The sequence below is a fragment of the Salmo salar genome, chromosome 19 (genome assembly GCF_965601325.2).
Source record: "Salmo salar chromosome 19, fSalSal1, whole genome shotgun sequence".
Lineage (NCBI taxonomy): Eukaryota > Metazoa > Chordata > Actinopteri > Salmoniformes > Salmonidae > Salmo > Salmo salar.
Window position 1 is genome coordinate 70,707,771 of NC_138309.1, and position 12,395 is coordinate 70,720,165.

A 12,395-nucleotide genomic window follows, 5' to 3' on the forward strand; every position below is an offset into this window, starting at 1 on the left:
CTGTGTCTGTCAGCGTAGTGTCCAGAGCATGGAGGCGCTACCAAGAGACAGGCCAGTACATCAGGAGACGTGGAGGAGGCCGTAGGAGGGCAACAACCCAGCAGCAGGACCGCTACCTCCGCCTTTGTGCAAGGAGGAGCAGGAGGAGCACTGCCAGAGCCCTGCAAAATGACCTCCAGCAGGCCACAAATGTGCATGTGTCTGCTCAAACGGTCAGAAACAGACTCCATGAGGGTGGTATGAGGGCCCGACATCCACAGGTGGGGGTTGTGCTTACAGCCCAACACCGTGCAGGACGTTTGGCATTTGCCAGAGAACACCAAGATTGGCAAATTCGCCACTGGCGCCCTGTGCTCTTCACAGATGAAAGCAGGTTCACACTGAGCAAGTGACAGACGTGACAGAGTCTGGAGACGCCGTGGAGAACGTTCTACTGCCTGCAACATCCTCCTGCATGACCGGTTTGGCGGTGGGTCAGTCATGGTGGGGTGACATTTCTTTGGGGGGCCGCACAGCCCTCCATGTGCTCGCCAGAGGTAGCCTGACTGCCATTAGGTACCGAGATGAGATCCTCAGACCCCTTGTGAGACCATATGCTAGTGCGGTTGGCCCTGGGTTCCTCCTAATGCAAGACAATGCTAGACCTCATGTGGCTGGAGTGTGTTAGCAGTTCCTGCAAGAGGAAGGCATTGATGCTATGGACTGGCCCGCCCGTTCCCCAGGCCTGAATCCAATTGAGCATCTGGGACATCATGTCTCGCTCCATCCACCAACGCCACATTGCACCACAGACTGTCCAGGAGTTGGCGGATGCTTTAGTCCAGGTCTGGGAGGAGATCCCTCAGGAGACCATCCGCCACCTCATCAGGAGCATGCCCAGGCATTGTAGGGAGGTCATACAGGCACGTGGAGGCCACACACACTACTGAGCCTCATTTTGACTTGTTTTAAGGACATTACATCAAAGTTGGATCAGCCTGTAGTGTGGTTTTCCCTTTTAATTTTGAGTGTGACTCCATATCCAGACCTCCATGGGTTGATAAATTGGATTTCCATGGATTATTTTGGTGTGATTTTGTTGTCAGCACATTCAACTATGTAAAGAAAAAAGTATTTAATAAGATAATTTCTTTCATTCAGATCTAGGATGTGTTGTTTAAGTGTTCCCTTTATTTTTTTGAGCAGTGTATATATGTACACACTGCTCAGAAACGTATTTTCCATAGATCATGTTTGTGTACAATATACTGTACATTGACTATAACCACTTGTCTAATACTCTTCGCTGCCAGTCTCTTTCCCCCTTAAGAGAAATAGCTGACATCAGTCCTTTTTGTGTGCACTAGTAGTAATACATGAGTTTCTGGACAGAAGTAAAGCACACCTGCATGGAGAATTGTGTGTTTAGTCAACTGATTAGGGTGTTGCCTGTCTTTCATAGGCTGACAAGCAAACAAAACTCATGTCTCCCCCAGGAGTCCTTAGTCCTATGTTGTCTAGTTTGAGACTGGGATCAATAGCTGTGAATTTACTATGAGAGCACAACAAGAGAGATAAAAAGAGGCAGGCCAAGAAAGTATTTGAATGACTGAGTACTAGAGACAGCATTACTTCACAGGAGAGACATTTGAACATAAACTTGTTTTATTTTATCGAAATGTGTCTTTCATGTGCCTTAATTACAAACTTGTATGCCATCTGGAAATACAAATAAAATTGTTCAATTACGAGCCTAGTTGGTTTAACCACAGATAAAGACTGGAAACTTACCGCTAGCCATGATTGGCTGAGATAATGAGTGGGCTGGACATGCCAAGCGATGACTTTGGATTGGTCTGCCATGTAGCTGGCTTCTGTCCATAACATGAGCTGGTTCGTATGTGCAGGTAATCCTTTCTAACATGGCTTTTTTTTTAAGATATCACGTAGTAGAGCTGCATAATTGTTGCTCTCCACATTTTGGAGGATTGGGTTTTGAAATAAGTGGAATTAGATTAGGATAGTTAAGGAGATGAAGAAAATTCTGGTGTTTGATTGCAAATATGCAGAGTTGAAAAGAGCACACAGAAGGCTGTTGTAATCTTCAAACTAACGGCAACCTTGGCATCCGTGACAGAGAGGGAGAAGTGTTCATCCATGTATACAGGTAAGATAGTCTCACTTGACCTCACGAGTGGCGCAGCAGTCTAAGGCACTGCATCGCAGTGCTTGAGGCGTCACTACAGACCCAGGTTCGATCCCAGGCTGTCACAGCCGGCCGTGACCGGGAGATCCATGAGGTGGCGCACAATTGGCCCAGTGTTGTCCGCGTTTGGCTGGCTAAGATTTCCTTGTCCGATCACACTCTAGCGACTCCTTGTGGCAGACCAGGTGCCTGCAAGCTAACCTCGGTCACCAGCTGGACGGTGTTTCCTGCCACAAATTGGTGCGGCTGGCTTCCGTGATAAGCGAGCAGTGTGTCAAGAAGCAGTGCGGCTTGGCCGCGTCATGTTTCAGAGGACGCATGGCTCTCAACCTTCGCCTCTCCCGAGGCCATAGGGGAGTTGCAGTGATGGGACAAGCATGTAACTACCAATTGGATATCAAGAAAAAGGGGTAAAAGTATATTACACTATTCTAATTTTGTCAGAAAGTCTTTTTTATTTCAAGTTAAAAATATACTGTTAGCTAGCTAGCTAACGTCAGCTGTGTAGTAATATTATTCATATCTCATTTGTATTGCTAGTTATAGCCTAATGTTAGCTAACATTGAACCTGGTTGGTTAGATTGAACCTGGTTGCAGAACCTGGTTGCAGATTCATGCAGGGTAGTAACGTCATAAATTGGGATTATGGTTAATTGTTTAGCTAGCTAGCTGCAGTTGAAGTTGGAAGTTTACATACACCTTAGCCAAATACATTTAAACTCAGTTTTTCACAACTCCTGACATTTAATCCTACCAAAAAATCCCTGTTTTAGGTCAGTTAGGATCACCACTTTATTTTAAGAATGTGAAATGTCAGAATAATGGTAGAGGGAATGATTTATTTCAGCTTTTATTTCTTTCATCACATTCCCAGTGGGTCAGAAGTTTACATACACTCAATTAGTATTTGGTAGCATTGCCTTTAAATTGTTTAACTTGGGTCAAACGTTTCTTGTAGCCTTCCACAAGCTTCCCACAATAAGTTTTGTGAATTTTGGCCCATTCCTCATGACAGAGCTGGTGTAACTGAGTCAGGTTTGTAGGCCTCCTTGCTTGCACACGCTTTTTCAGTTCTGCCCACAACTTTTATATGGGATTTAGGTCAGGGCTTTGTGATGTCCACTCCAATACCTTGACTTTGTTGTCCTTAAGCCATTTTTCCACAACTCTGGAAGTATGCTTGGGGCCATTGTCCATTTGGAAGACCCATTTGCGACCAAGCTTCAACTTCCTGACTGATGTCTTGAGATGTTGCTTCAATATATACACATAATTTTCCAGCCACATGATGCCATCTATTTTGTGAAGTGCACCAGTCCCTCCTGCAGCAAAGCACACCCGCAACATGATGCTGCCACCCCTGTGCTTCACGGGTGGGATGGTGTTCTTCGGCTTGCAAGTCTCCCCCTTTTTCCTCCAAACATAACGATGGTCATTATGGCCAAACAGTTCTATTTTTGTTTCATCAGACCAGAGGAAATTTCTCCAAAAAGTATGATCTTTGTCCCCATGTGCAGTTGCAAACCGTAGTCTGGCTTTTGTATGGTGGTTTTGGAGCAGTGGTTTCTTCCTTGCTGAGCGTCCTTTCAGGTTATGTTGATATAGGACTTGTTTTACTGTGGATATTGATACTTTTGTACCTGTTTCCTCCAGCATATTCAGAAGGTGGGATGGATTTGCACTTTTCACACCAAAGTATCTCTAGGAGACAGAACACGTCTCCTTCCTGAGTGGTATGACGGCTTCGTGGTCCCATGGTGTTTATACTTGCGTACTATTGTTTGTACAGATGAACATGGTACCTACAGGCATTTGGAAATTGCTCCCAAGGATGAACCAGACATATGGAGGTCTACAATTTTTTTTCTGAGGTCTTGGCTGATATCTTTTGATTTTCCCATTATGTCAAGCAAAGAGGCACTGAGTTTGAAGGTAGGACTTGAAATACATCCACAGGTACACCTCCAATTGACTCAAATGATGTCAATTAGCCCATCAGAAGTTTCTAAAGCCATGACATAATTTTCTGGAATTTTCCACGCTGTTTAAAGGCACAGTCAACTTAGTGTATGTAAACTTCTAACCCAATGGAATTGTGATACAGTGAATTATCGTGAAATAATCTGTCTGTAAACAATTGTTGGAAAAATTACTTGTGTCATGCACAAAGTAAATGTCCTAACCAACTTGCCAAAACTATAGTTTGTTAACAAGAAATTTGTGGAGTGGTTGAAAAACGAGTTTTAATGACTCTAACCTAGGTGTATGTAAACTTCTGACTTCAACTGTATATGTATAAACAAAAGACTCCACTATGCAAGTAACCATTTCTATAGAATTTACCAGCTAGACATAGCTGGTAAATTCGCTCTGGTTATCTACTCCAATTTCAGAGCACTCTCGTCTGAGTGTGCCAGAGAGCAGAACTGCTCATCACCCGTTGAATACGGCCGGTGTCAGTAAAAGTTGGTAAAAAACAAGTGTGATTCGATTGTTACCAGCAGCATAGTTGCAGACAACAATACTATGGATAACATAAAAACAGCCTAACCAACTCTGTTAGGATGAGTAAAATGGTCAGAAGGAGCTGTTCTCTCATTTGTGTGTGGAAGTAGCTAGCAAGCTAGCCAACATTAGCCAGTTAACTTGGGTATTTGACTGCTGCTGTTAGGTTAGAACGCTCCAATCAACCTTACTCCTCGGCCAGAGCGAAATGCTCTGAATTTACAAACGGATAATCTGACAACGCTCTGAGTCTACGAACGCCCAGAAAACACTCCAGATTAAATTTATGAACACACCCATGGTATAAACCAGCCTTTAGTCTTGAAATCTTTGGTTGTTTAGTACATGGCCTCATATGTGAATCCTTAACGGGATAAGGCTAAAGCTTAAGAGGGTGTGAACGATGCTGAATGGGTGTAGACAAAGAAGACCTCTCCAGTATGTGTTGATCAACTTTTAAAGTAGAATTACTTTCCCATTGTTCCTCAAGTGTAGTGTATGATATCATTTTCTAGCTCTGTGTCTCAACTTTTATCCAATGTAAGAAACACCACTGCTGCATAGAACCGAATCGAGCCGGTCGGTCATATAATTGTAAAACGGCAGCAGCTGCCACCTAGACACTGCAATGAGGAGAGGGCTGACACAACAGAGGTGATGAGCGAGGGGAGGGGGATACAAGGGGAGTGTGGGGGGAGAGGTGGGGGTAGAAAATAGGCTGGCAGGAGGCATACCCCATGCTGCCGTATTGGTTTACGGAGAAGAGCTTTTCTCCTGCATGTTTCACCTCTGTCTAGCTTGCATAGCAAATTTTTCACTCAAGGACACACCATCTCCCTGGACACATTTTTTACATATCACCCCTCATTTTCTGATCAGTTTTACCTGGATATCAATGGTCATGGTGAAAGAAAAAGGTAACTGAATCGTATTGGAGTTGCTGTGTCTGTGCGGTTTTTGTTTGTCAGCTTTATTGTCCGCAGTCGGTTCTGATGTGGAGTGTGTTTTGTGGGTCTGTCCTGGTTTGAATTGTACATGTATATTGTACATGTATTGCTGATGTAAGTTGGGGACCAGTATTAGTGATCAGCAACCACATTTTGTAAGGATTCTTTTTTTGAAGGAGCATATCAAAGCATAACCAATCTACAATAGTTAGAACAGGGCTCTACAACCCTGTTCCTGGAGAACTACCGTCCTGTAGGTTTTCGCTCCAACCCTAATCAAGGGCACCTGTTTCTAATAATTAGCTGGTTGATAATCTGAATCAGGTTAGTTACAACTGGGGTTGGAGCAAAAACCTACAGGAGGGTAGCTCTCCAGGAACAGGGTTGGAGAGCCCTGGGTTAGAAGATCTCTTTTTGCTATCAAGGAGTTATCTGAAGCGTAGCGCTCTGCTGATACGCAATCATACAGTACAGTTCCTTATGCTGAAATATGCCTGTTGATATTTGGGTTGGACAGTGATGCTTTTCCTGGCAAAACAGTTAATTAAAGGCTTGATGGCCAGTTTGAGTGGTGAGTTTGTGGTAAGGTAATGTACATTTGTGTACAGAGTGGAAAGTGGAGCACTAGTGTAGAGGTCACAAGAGGATGCTGAGGGGAGGACAGCTCATAATAATGGATGGAATGGAATGGTGTCATTTGATGAGTTCAATACCATTCTATTTACTTTGTTCCAGCCATTACTATAAGCCTGTCCTCCCCAATTAAGGTGCCACCAACCTCCTGTGGTAGGGATCTATACTGCGCAGAGCAGCCCCAGTTGGACTGCACACACACTCATCAGTCTGCAACTGTAACCATGGCAACTGGTTAAAAGGTACACGCCATTGTTATCTGCCGTGGACTCATTCATAGAGAGCTCTTTCTTACTAAAATCAATCCATGTCCTACTATAATGTATCAAGTGTGTAAAGAAAAAAGGAAGCTTGCACTTGTCTTTTCCTACTAGCACTGACTTTGCTTCTTTATTAAGGATACATTTACTTACTATGACTGTGATATGTGGTTGTCTCACCTATCTATCTTAAGATGAATGCACTAACTGTAAGTCGCTTTGGATAAGAGTGTCTACAAAATTACTAAATGTAAATGTGTGTGCGGGTCTGTGTGCGTGCATGCTTGTATCTATGTAAATGTGTATGGTGATTGTGTGTGTGTCAGTGTAAATGCATCACAGTCATCACATTAGTCATATCAATAAATTATTTTAAATCATACACTCTTAGAAAAAAAAGTGCTGTCTAGAACCTAAAAGGGTTCTTCAGCTGTCCCCATAAGCAAACCCTTTGAAGAACCCCTTTTGGTTCCAGTTAGAACCTTTTCCACAGAGGGTAGAGCTTTGCTACCCCGAACCGAGCCCGACGGGCGCTGACATTATACGTCGGGTTAGGGCTGGGTAGGGCCTGCTTTTTCATCAATAACTATGGTACGGTCAGGGTTCGGGTATAACTAAATTGATTGCTAACATTTTGAAGCCAAGCAATTTGCGAGTGCTCTGCTGTGCAGTACAGTCATATCTAACTAAGATCATAACATGGTGTCAGAAGTGCTTCAACCTCATAAAAAATAAAACATGAGAGATTATTTCACAGAAAATAATAATGTTCCTTGAGTTTTGTCGGAGTTTAGTCTGACGAAAAGTATCAAACTGCTCTCTCATGTCTCTTTATTGAGCAGAGCAGCCCAAGCGGAGCCATTGCTATGGATACTCAGACTCAGAGAGCCGCCATGAGTAGGCATGGGTAGGGCTCGGGCTTGAAATGTATGCCTGTGCAGGGCTCTAACAGAGGGTTCTACATGGAACCAAAAGGGTTCTCCTATGGGGACAGCTGAATAACCCTTTTGGAACAATTTTTTTCTAAGAGTGTATGAACAGACAGTGACAGCTGTGTATGTGTGTGTAATAGAGACAGAAGCGTGCTACATGGCAGACCAATCCGTACTCATCTCTCGACATGAGTGCATTATCTCAGCCAATCATGGCTAGTGGGAAGGTTCCGGTATTTTTCTGTGGTTAAACCAACTAGGCTCGTAATATAACAATTTCATTTGTCTTTACAGCTGGCATACAAGTTTGTTATTTAGGCACATGAAAGTTCACATGTTCCAGGTTGCATTTCTGCCAAAAGTGCATTTTGATATAAAAAAATAACGTTCATGTTTAAATGGCTCTCCTGTGAAGTAGTGACGTGCGACATACGGCTAGTTTCCTGAAATAAGTCACTTATTTTAAGTCTTTCTAAAATCTCCTATGGCAAAAATGAATGGTGAAAAAACGATTGGAAGCATTTCCGTTTGACCGCTAGGTTTTATGGGTATAATGACTCATACTGTGGTACTAAATGGCCAGCATGTTTTTCCAAAGAGCTTGCCATGAACCACTAAATCACAGACAGGCAGACTGACAAACAGACCACATGACATGGTCTATCTGAGACCCACTGAGCTTTGGTGTCTGAGCTGAATGTGTGACACATGAAAAAATAAGCTAAACAATGACTACACTCAGAGTGATTGTACTTGTTTGTGGATTTCCCTATTAAACTAAGAATGCTCTAGATATACTTGGCAATTTACAGGGTATCCCACATACACCCGAGGAGACAGACTGATCTACTTACCTTGAGCTATTTGTCCTCTTTACCACATCACATCTTCAATGTTTGCTTCAGTTTTGTCTTTGTCAGTAGTGTGTGTCTGTGTGCGTGCACATGTGGGTGCACTGTACAGTCTCTGTGTCTAATCTTATGTTGGATCAATGATACACATAATCCCCAAGGTTATCATCACCACATTCACTTTTATATTTGTATGCCTCTCCCAGCATCTCTGATTTTGCAGAGTACTGCAGACACTGCAGTAGTGCCTCCTCTTTGGACGGTGCGCCTCTCTCCATCTGTATCTCTCTCTCTCTCTCCTAAGTGACAATCATCCTCACTATTGCCATTTGCTCTGTGCTAAAACTGAACCACTATTCTGATTATTATAGGAAATGTGACACAAAATTCTAAATAGAACAGATAGTCTAGATTTGGGTATTATTTTGGATCCTGTAATGGATTTAAATGGACTGTCTTTCAGATGGAGAGAACCATGCATTTATAAGGTAATTTTAATGAATTTCAGATACAAGGATTTGTATTGTTTGAAATAGAATAGGGGGCAAATGGTATTGGACACAGTCCTCTGTATAAAAAAAACACTATACATTACACACTTGACAAATACACATGTTTACAAGACAGGCTTTGTCTCTACATATGGTGTGTACCACCATCTGGTAAATTGAAAGTCATTCTGCGTTCATTCAGTACATGGCAGGTACCTGTTTTAGTTAGACCAGAGTTATTGTTGTTGGGTTGTTCTATGACAGCCACCCATTTAGAAACAATCATTATTCTGTGTTAGGTCCCGAGGGATTAGTTTGTCAGGGGTTGGGGGCCTGGTAGAGGGAGATACGTTCCCCCCAATGTTTAAAGTGCTTTGTCAGGGAAGATGGTGCAGGGGCTGGTGGGTGGATGGGGGTAGGGGTTGTGAATCAAATCATACATATTTATAAGAGGGAAGTTTAAGGACGTCTTGTTACGTTTGTGTGATGAAAAGTACCCCACACCATAACACACATCCACACACGCAAGCTTGCGTACCGAAGCCTCCCTCCCAGACGAGCTTAACACATTCTACGCTCGATTCAAGGCAGACAATAACGAGCCATCCTGGAAGACTCTCGCTGCTCCGGACAATCAGGTGCTTTCACTCTCTGAGGCTGATGTGAGGAAAACTCTCAAAAGAGTAAATACTCAAAAAGCCTTCGGCCCTGTAGCAATGTGAAAAAAATATATATGCATACAAATATACTGCTCATAAAAATAAAGGGAACACTTAAACAACACATCCTAGATCTGAATGAAAGAAATAATCTTATTAAATACTTTTTTCTTTACATAGTTGAATGTGCTGACAACAAAATCGCACAAAAATAATCAATGGAAATCCAATTTATCAACCCATGGAGGTCTGGATTTGGAGTCACACTCAAAATTAAAGTGGAAAAGCACACTACGGGCTGATCCAACTTTGATGTAATGTCCTTAAAACAAGTCAAAATGAGGCTCAGTAGTGTGTGTGGCCTCCACGTGCCTGTATGACCTCCCTACAACGCCTGGGCATGCTCCTGATGAGGTGGCGGATGGTCTCCTGAGGGATCTCTTCCCAGACCTGGACTAAAGCATCCGCCAACTCCTGGACAGTCTGTGATGAAACGTGGCGTTGGTGGATGGAGCGAGACATGATGTCCCAGATGTGCTCAATTGGATTCAGGTCTGGGGAACGGGCGGGCCAGTCCATAGCATCAATGCCTTCCTCTTGCAGGAACTGCTGACACACTCCAGCCACATGAGGTCTAGCATTGTCTTGCATTAGGAGGAACCCAGGGCCAACCGCACCGGCATATGGTCTCACAAGGGTCTGAGGATCTCATCTCGGTACCTAATGGCAGTAAGGCTACCTCTGGCGAGCACATGGAGGGCTGTGCGGCCCCCCAAAGAAATGCCACCCCACACCATGACTGACCCACCGCCAAACCGGTCATGCTGGAGGATGTTGCAGGCAGCAGAACGTTCTCCACGGCGTCTCCAGACTCTGTCACGTCTGTCACGTGCTCAGTGTGAACCTGCTTTCATTAGGGCGCCAGTGGCGAATTTGCCAATCTTGGTGTTCTCTGGCAAATGCCAAACGTCCTGCACGGTGTTGGGCTGTAAGCACAACCCCCACCTGTGAACGTCGGGCCCTCATACCACCCTCATGGAGTCAGTTTCTGACTATTTGAGCAGACACATGCACATTTGTGGCCTGCTGGAGGTCATTTTGCAGGGCTCTGGCAGTGCTTCTCCTGCTCCTCCTTGCACAAAGGCGGAGGTAGCGGTCCTGCTGCTGGGTTGTTGCCCTCCTACAGCCTCCTCCACATCTCCTGATGTACTGGCCTGTCTCCTGGTAGCGCCTCCATGCTCTGGACACTACGCTGACAGACACAGCAAACCTTCTTGCCATAGCTCGCCTTATGTGCCATCCTGGATGAGCTGTACTACCTGAGCCACTTGTGTGGGTTGTAGACTCCGTCTCATGCTACCACTAGAGTGAAAGCACCGCTAGCATTCAAAAGTGACCAAAACATCAGCCAGGAAGCATAGGAACTGAGAAGTGGTCTGTGGTCCCCACCTGCAGAACCACTCCTTTATTGGGGGTGTCTTGCTAATTGCCTATAATTTCCACCTGTTGTCTATTCCATTTGCACAACAGCATGTGAAATGTATTGTCAATCAGTGTTGCTTCCTAAGTGGACAGTTTGATTTCACAGAATTGTGATTGACTTGGAGTTACATTGTGTTGTTTAAGTGTTCCCTTTATTTTTTTGAGCAGTATTGATTCTTTTTGACAATATTACATCACAATATTGTTTTTGCGTTGGATGTACCTGCATCAAAACTCCAGTATTCTTCCTTCAAAGCTTATTTTCCATCTTCTTTTAACCTCTTGGGGCTAGGTGGGACGCTAGCGTGCCACCCGTGGTGCACTCCATCAACAGCAGGTGCATTTCAAGAGCGGCAAATTTGAATCCAAATAAATGTCAAAATTCAAATTTTTCAAAAATACAACTATGTTACACCATTTGAAAGATAAACATCTCCTTAATCTAACCACGTTTTACGATTTCAAAAAGGTTTTACGGCGAAAGCATAAATTTAGAGTATGTTAGGACAGTACATTTACAAGAGTTGTGTGTAATGTTTTGTCAAGTCAAAGACAGGGTCACCAAAACCATAAAACCAGCTAAAATGATACACTAACCTTTTACAATCTCCATCAGATGACACTCCTAGGACATTATGTTAGACAATGCATGCATTTTTAGTTCTATCAAGTTGATATTTATATCCAAAAACAGCGTTTTACTATGGCATTGATGTTGAGGAAATCGTTTCCCTCCAATAACCGGCAGTCAAGTCAGCGTCACAAATTAAATAATTAAAATTAGAAAACATTGGTAAAATATTATATTGTCATTTAAAGAATTATAGATTTACATCTTTTGAACGCAATCAACTTGCCAGATTTAAAAATAACCTTACTGGGAAATCACACTTTGCAATAATCTGAGCACTGTGCCCAGAAAAATACGCGTTGCGATACAGACTAGACGTCATGTTGGGGAGATCTAAAATCGAAAATACTATGTAAATAATCCATTACCTTTGATTCTCTTCATCAGATGTCACTTCCAGGTATCACAGGTCCATAACGAATGTAGTTTTGTTCAAAAAAGCTCATCATTTATGTCCAAAAATCTCCGTCTCGTTAGCACATGATGTAAGCCAGCCGGACTTCTCGTCATGAACGAGGGGAAAAAATATATTTCCGTTCGTTCAAACATGTCAAACGTTGTATAGCATAAATCATTAGGGCCTTTTTTAACCAGAACATGAATAATATTCAAGGTGGACGAATGCATAGTCTTTTATAACGTATTGGAACGAGGGTACCCAACATGAAGTAGCGCGCCAGGTGTCTAATGGGACATCACCGTTCCATGGCTCTTGTTCGGTCAGATCTCCCTCCAGAAGACTCAAAACACTTTGTAAAGGCTGGTGACATCTAGTGGAAGCAATAGGAAGTGCCAAAATATTCCTAAACCCCTGTGTT

At 43.3% G+C, this 12,395-nt stretch overlaps 1 protein-coding gene across 2 annotated transcripts in view; it reads left to right on the plus strand.

Annotated features, from left to right (window-relative positions):
- The first annotated feature begins 5,417 nt into the window (after positions 1–5,417).
- LOC106579423 (actin-binding LIM protein 1) overlaps positions 5,418–12,395 on the plus strand; it is a 108,855-nt gene continuing 101,877 nt past the window's right edge. For both annotated transcript variants that reach the window (XM_082965930.1, XM_014159326.3), the window contains exon 1: positions 5,418–5,608. In XM_082965930.1, the coding sequence (XP_082822056.1) occupies positions 5,470–5,608 (139 nt within the window). In that variant the 5' untranslated portion in view covers positions 5,418–5,469. The remainder of the gene's footprint in view (positions 5,609–12,395) is intronic.